Genomic DNA, 7,369 nt, shown 5'->3' on the forward strand with positions numbered 1-7,369 from the left:
ACATAATAAAACTTCTGGTCTCCAGTAGGAAGGAATATTAATATCTGTTGCTAACTGAATGGTTTCATTAATTTGAATTGGATGTCTAAAGTGACATTTTAAAAAATTCTACTCCCTATTCCCTAACCCTAGTTGGGTCATCTCACCAAGTATCTGAAAACTATCCAAAACTATTTTAAAGTAACCATTACAAAGTGAAACAAATTATTGTTTAATTAATAAATTCACTACTTAATGATTAATTTATGATATATTCTTTCCCTGGCCCTAATTTCATCACTGCCAATTGTACTTTTATTTAAGCTCTTGACTTCGGGGTGTCATGAATCCCAGCCTCCCTCAGATAGATGGTAATGTGCATCTGTCAAGGGCTCTGAGGAGAGGCCAGACACAGGACAGTCCCACAGCTGAAACAGCTCTTCTTCTCCTAAAGCCAGCTAAACTCTATTGTCAAGCCTTTATCCCCTTCAAGATGTACCCCCAAATTACACAAGGTGAAAGACTTCACATCTGTCCCAAATTCAACCAGTTCCAGCTTATGTTTAAACAGAATTTTAGCTACAGGTAAAATCTAAATACACCCAATATTCATGGGAGTGAAGAGCAACCAATTTCTTAGTACTTACTTTCACTTAAATGCTAAACATCTGTATGTTTCAGGTAAGATGGTTTGATTTAATTAAAGAATAGTACTATGATAAACACCTATCGGAGTATCTAGTACATTAGTAGGCACTTAAAAATGTTTGATAATTAATTTACTAAATGCATTAATTAGGTAGTTAATAGATATTTTGAGTTCACAATAGATTGTGTTTTTTATCAGGAGCTCCAGCTTTGTGAACACAGCTGTACACATATAGCTTGTTTTCAAAATATAAAATATTATGAAATCTGTACGATTATCCTTCTTGAGATCAGCAATACATTATTCTCTACTGATAAATCTAGAAACAACTTCATTCATTCATTCATTTCCACACAATAGTGACTACTCCTTATGTTAGGTCAGGTTTTTTTTTTTGTTTTGTTTTGTTTTTTTCATTTTATTTATTTTTTCAGTGTAACAGTATTCATTGTTTTTGCACAACACCCAGCGCTCCATGCAAAACGTGCCCTCCCCATTACCCACCACCTGTTCCCCCAACCTCCCACCCCTGACCCTTCAAAACCCTCAGGTTGCCCCAACCTCCCACCCCTGACCCTTCAAAACCCTCAGGTTGTTTTTCAGAGTACATAGTCTCTTATGGTTCGCCTCCCCTCCCCAATGTCCATAGCCCGCTCCCCCTCTCCCAATCCCACCTCCCCCCAGCAACCCCCAGTTTGTTTTGTGAGATTAAGAGTCATTTATGGTTTGTCTCCCTCCCAATCCCATCTTGTTTCATTCAGGTTTTACCTCCATCAACTATCTCTTAGCATAGCAGACTATCTCCAATAATAGCGAGGACACCCAGCCCAATCAACACAAGCTAGATGAATAATGATGTCCTGTTATTTCCAGGCAACAAACTCTGTAGTTAGACTGTCTGGATTAGAATCCTGGCTCTAGCGTGTTCTTCTATGTAAACAAATTTCTTAATCTCTTTCTGCCTTGGTTTCTTCATCTGCAAAAGAGATGATGATCATAGTACCTACCTTATAGGATTTTAGTGAGGACTGAAAGAGATTATAATGTGCTGATAGGTATTACATGTCCAATAAATGTTAGGGACTGTTCACTGACTCTAGTCATTGCATTGTGGTCAAAACTTACTATCTGTCTGATCTGTTACAGTGAATCCACAGGCCATAACAACAGCAATTATTAGTCACCACAGTTTATAGGCAATTATGTCCAGGTCCTCTGGTTCTACTGGGAGTCAGACATTAAACACAACATCTTTTCACAGCCCTTCCAGGGACCCAACACATGACATCCACGCCAACATCTGTGAGTGTGCATCACAACCCAGCTGGTACAGAATCAGAGCAGAACTTGCAATGAGATGATCTGGATTTAGTTCAGCCTGGAGAACTCTAGGGGAAATCACTGCTCCCCACAGAATCTCTGTTTCTTCATTTATAAAGTAGCAATAGTACCTACCTCATTGTAGAGGACTAAATGGCATAACCTGAGTAAGAATACCCTTCAAATGTAAATTGTGTTATATGCAGGGTATTATTATTCATCTTTTATCACGAACTTCTTTAATTCAAAGTATGCTTAGTTCATTTCTGACCGTTCCAGGCACTGTGCAAAGCTCTAGGGAAATGGAAATAAATAATATACAGTAGCCAGAGTTGAACATACATTTGTTTAGTATATTATTTGTTAACTGACCAATTAACATTGCTAAAAAATATTTGGACTGGAAAACTTAGACTCAATTTGAAAGAGATAAAAGATGCCATATTCCGTTTTATCATAACAGACACGTCTTCCCCTCTTTGGGCACTCCCGGTAAGCATTTACATCTATCATAGTGTTGAAACACTCAGCTATAACCAAGTTTACTTCCCATAAAGTCCCCGTCCTAGACTGTGAGCTTCTTGAGGGTGGGACCTATGAGGTTTTTCTTCTTTGTATCTTTGGTATTTAACTCAGAGTATTGCATAAAATAGACACTTAGAAAACATTTTTTTCAGCAGCTAAGAACGACAAACTGCCTTTGGGTGTGGGGGAGAAACAATGTCACAGTTCAATCAAATTCTTTCAACCAGAAACCTCATGAATGCACTTCCTTTTTGTACTAGCACTTGGGTTTGCACCACCTCTCTCTGTACACAAGTATATACACCTCTACATGGATGGGCTAATGATCAGCCTTTGCTAAAGACATCGCATTTTAAAATACTTCATAGCCATTTAGTGAGTGACAATGTCTGATGTCCTAAGCTTCCAGAAATACTTAATGTACCTCAAAGAAATAATCAGTGTAACTTTCCAACCAGTAAAATCAAGCCCCTTATATTCTATTTAATTTCCTAGGAGTTTTTATATACATATATATGTTCAACATACATAGCCCCTCACACATAGACCAGCACTATATATTTTTTTACAACATAGGGTTTTCTAGGATTGAGTAGTTTTAAACAACAGTATTTTATTATTTTAAGCACACCCACTGTGGAAACATTCTCGGGGCTCACTGCTTCTGCTATTGGAACATTTGTTTTTTATTCTGAATATTTCAGCACATCTATTTACCTGGCACTATATTTAGTACCACAGTGCCAAGATGGCATATATAAAGATTCAATTGCAATTCCCATCTGATGTCCCTTCCCTCTCCTTTTTACCCCCTTTTTTATGTCCACACTCTGAATTCAGCACAAAGTTGGTGTGTTTAATTTAAAAAGAAGTAAAACGCTCCAGGAGACGCCTCAGACCACTGCAAATCACCTACTTTATAGAGGCAGTAAAATTGTGTATCGGATTAGAAGTGATGCTGATCTGAAATTTATGATAACTTTTAATGGCATTATAATTTTTTTCCCTGTGCGCTCCATAACTGCGTCGTTTCGATGCACAGTGCAGTGAGATGAAATTTGTAAGGGAAGAACATTACCCAGGCAAGCCCAGGGGGGGAAAAAGTCAGCAGAATAATGCAACAGCCCCACACAGGCGGATAGAAGCTATTCTTTCCATGTACTTTGTAGAGGCACAAACTCCAAAATGACCCTTTGAAACTAAAGGCAACTCAGAGTACAGAATTTGTTGATATAAGAAATGTGGTAGAAACAACCTTTTAAGAAAGAGGGTGTAAGTGACTTCATCATACCACTTCACTGCTTTTGGGACTCTTCATGTCTCTTGGCTGAAAGAGGACAGCTGAGTGTCATGAAGTAGTTTTCTGGAACAAACAGTTCTTCCTTAGGTTCAGTCTGTTGTCTGGTTTTCCCTGGGATGACTCAAACCCCACTGGATCCAAGAAAGCATGGGGGGGCACTCTTGGTATCACTGGTTTAAGGTATGTGAAGTCCTAAGAAGTTTGCAACTAAGAAACTGGTGAAAGAGATAACTCAGTGAAAGAAGGAGAGAGAGAGGCCATCTTGGATCCGCGGGACAAGAAAATTCATGCGAGATCACAAGTAGGCAGAGAGGCAGGCAGAGAGAGAGGGGGAAGCAGGCTCCCCGCTTAGCACAGAGCCCGATGCAGGTCTTCATCCCAGAACCCCGGAATCATGACCTGAGCTGAAGGCAGAGGCTTTAACCCACTGAGCCACCCAGGCGCCCCGACATTAATATTTTTGAGTAGGGAGAACTGGTGGGCGGTCCTTCCTGTGACACGACCCTTGAGTGACAGTTCTATTTGATTGCCTCCAGTACTGTGAGGAAAGGACACGACTCTATGGTGAGGACTGATGGACATACATTATCTGAGAAAAGAAACTACCAGCCTCCAGCTCTGAGCTTTCCAATCCCCAGAGTAGTAAATGTTGAAAGAAGTTGCACAGGTGACAAACAGCATGTTTGGTGCTTCAAGAAAGAAGTTTGTAGAGGGGGTCGACAGTGACTACCATGACGAAAACATGTACTACAGCCAGTCTTCTATGTTTCCACATCGGTCAGAAAAAGATATGCTGGCATCACCATCTACATCAGGTCAGCTGTCTCAGTTTGGGGCAAGTTTATACGGGCAACAAAGTGCACTAGGCCTTCCAATGAGGGGGATGAGCAACAATACCCCTCAGTTAAATCGCAGCTTATCACAAGGCACTCAGTTACCGAGCCACGTCACGCCAACAACAGGGGTACCAACAATGTCACTTCACACGCCTCCATCTCCAAGCAGGGGTATTTTGCCTATGAATCCTAGGAATATGATGAACCACTCCCAGGTTGGTCAGGGCATTGGAATTCCTAGCAGGACAAATAGCATGAGCAGTTCAGGGTTAGGTAGCCCCAACAGAAGCTCGCCAAGCATAATATGTATGCCAAAGCAGCAGCCTTCTCGACAGCCTTTTACTGTGAACAGTATGTCTGGATTTGGAATGAACAGGAATCAGGCATTTGGAATGAATAACTCCTTATCAAGTAACATTTTTAATGGAACAGATGGAAGTGAAAATGTGACAGGATTGGACCTTTCAGATTTTCCAGCATTAGCAGACCGAAACAGAAGGGAAGGAAGTGGTAACCCAACTCCATTAATAAACCCCTTGGCTGGAAGAGCTCCTTATGTTGGAATGGTAACAAAACCAGCAAATGAGCAATCCCAGGACTTCTCAATACACAACGAAGATTTTCCAGCATTACCTGGCTCCAGCTATAAAGATCCAACATCAAGTAATGATGACAGTAAATCTAATTTGAATACATCTGGCAAGACAACTTCAAGTACAGATGGACCCAAATTCCCTGGAGATAAAAGTTCAACAACACAAAATAATAACCAGCAGAAAAAAGGGATCCAGGTGTTACCTGATGGTCGGGTTACTAACATTCCTCAAGGGATGGTGACGGACCAATTTGGAATGATTGGCCTGTTAACATTTATCAGGGCAGCAGAGATGGACCCAGGAATGGTACATCTTGCATTAGGAAGTGACTTAACAACATTAGGCCTCAATCTGAACTCTCCTGAAAATCTCTACCCCAAATTTGCATCACCCTGGGCATCTTCACCTTGTCGACCTCAAGACATAGACTTCCATGTTCCATCTGAGTACTTAACGAACATTCACATTAGGGATAAGCTGGCTGCAATAAAACTTGGCCGATACGGAGAAGACCTGCTCTTCTATCTCTATTACATGAATGGAGGAGACGTATTACAACTTTTAGCTGCAGTAGAGCTTTTTAACCGTGATTGGAGATACCACAAAGAAGAACGAGTATGGATTACCAGGGCACCAGGCATGGAGCCAACAATGAAAACCAATACATATGAGAGGGGAACATATTACTTCTTTGACTGTCTTAACTGGAGGAAAGTAGCTAAGGAGTTTCATCTGGAATATGACAAATTAGAAGAACGGCCTCACCTGCCATCCACCTTCAACTACAACCCTGCTCAGCAAGCCGTCTAAAAAAAGACTTCCCTTTTCTTGGGGTATGGCTGTCTCAGCACAATACTCAACATAACTGCAGAACTGATGTGGCTCAGGCACCCTGGTTTTAATTCCTTGAGGATCTGGCAATTGGCTTATGCAAAGGGTCACCATTTGAGGTCCTGCCTTACTAATTATGTGCTGCCCAACAACTAAATTTGTAATTTGTTTTTCTCTAGTTTGAGCAGGGTCTGAATTTTTTTTTCATTTATTTTCTTTTTTTGCCAGCAGACAGACTTGAGTCTGTAAAGACAAGCAAGTACACTGACAGAAGTTTACCATTTAGTTTCTAAAATGTAAAAAAGAAAACCCACAAAAGACGCAACAAAATTAGACCACAAAATTTGCATTGTTCATTGTAGCACTATTGGTAATAAAATAACAAATGTTTGTGCATTTTTATGTGAAAAAAAAAAAAGAAGGAGAGAGAGAGAGAGAGACAGGGAGACATGGAAGAACTTTTTAAAAATTCTAAAATTAATGTTCATATTAAGTTCTAACTTGAAATATGGGAGGAAAAACTCTCTAGGAAAGCCACCAGAGACAAAGGAGAAGACTTCTCAATATCACATGTCCTCCTCAACTCTTTTCTTCAGAAGTAATCTAGCCTCTTTTCAAATATTTTCAAGGGCAAGAGTCTCATTACCTGTTGAGGCAGTTCATGAATTCATTTATAAATTAATTGAACAATGTATTTGGCATAGTGTGGGGACTACATACTATGCTATTTTTTTTAATTTTCTATAACCTCTTGCCCACACCCTAGGAAGCTGTTATTCCTGATCCACTTCCCAGAGAATTAGAATAAAAGAAAATTAGAATGTGTCACAGCAAAGATCCTTAATGGCCATCCAGTCCAACCCCTTCATTTACAGAGAGTGAAGTTAAAACCGAGGTCCAGAGAGGGGAAGTCAGTTATCCACGGTCACATAACTAATTCATTGCAAAACCTGAGTTAAAATCCCACATCCAATTCCCCATCATATATTCCTTCAGGTGAACCATGATGCTTTTTCTTCACAAATCATACATATCATCCTTCCAAATGTCCAACTTCCAAAGCTTATGTTTCTCTCTCCTACTCTGGCTGAAAGGCTCTATAGCAAGCTTCTGGGTCTTTAATCAAACACAGCCTTGGAATGTGTCCTTGGTCATTATCCATCAGTTCTTAGGTAGGTTGGGAAGACAAATCCTTCTCTTCAATATCATGCATAATCTCTTCTTCACTGACCATGCCCTCTTTTCTTTTAACAAACTAATAGGGAAGAAGAAAAAATTTCCTCTCCTCACAAGACTTTTGACTTCCTACCCAAAACTGAAAATCATTTAGAGG

General features: G+C 40.1%; 1 protein-coding gene across 3 annotated transcripts; it reads left to right on the forward strand.

The window, feature by feature from the left end:
- The first annotated feature begins 4,289 nt into the window (after window positions 1-4,289).
- On the forward strand, window positions 4,290-6,427 carry LOC123939690 (CCR4-NOT transcription complex subunit 2-like). Of its 3 annotated transcripts, none has more exons than XM_046001477.1 (2): window positions 4,290-4,388; window positions 4,441-6,427. In XM_046001477.1, exons 1-2 carry the CDS (start codon window positions 4,335-4,337, stop codon window positions 6,013-6,015), a joined length of 1,629 nt encoding a protein of 542 aa, XP_045857433.1. In that variant the 5' UTR covers window positions 4,290-4,334; the 3' UTR covers window positions 6,016-6,427. The 3 variants fall into 3 exon arrangements, with proteins under 3 accessions (XP_045857433.1, XP_045857431.1, XP_045857432.1); XM_046001476.1 differs by lacking the exon at window positions 4,290-4,388 and having other exon boundaries at window positions 4,440-4,563; window positions 4,631-6,427; XM_046001475.1 differs by lacking the exon at window positions 4,290-4,388 and having other exon boundaries at window positions 4,405-6,427.
- The last annotated feature ends 942 nt before the right edge of the window (window positions 6,428-7,369 follow it).

Source organism: Meles meles, chromosome 4 (assembly GCF_922984935.1).
Source record: "Meles meles chromosome 4, mMelMel3.1 paternal haplotype, whole genome shotgun sequence".
Classification (NCBI taxonomy): Eukaryota; Metazoa; Chordata; class Mammalia; order Carnivora; family Mustelidae; genus Meles; species Meles meles.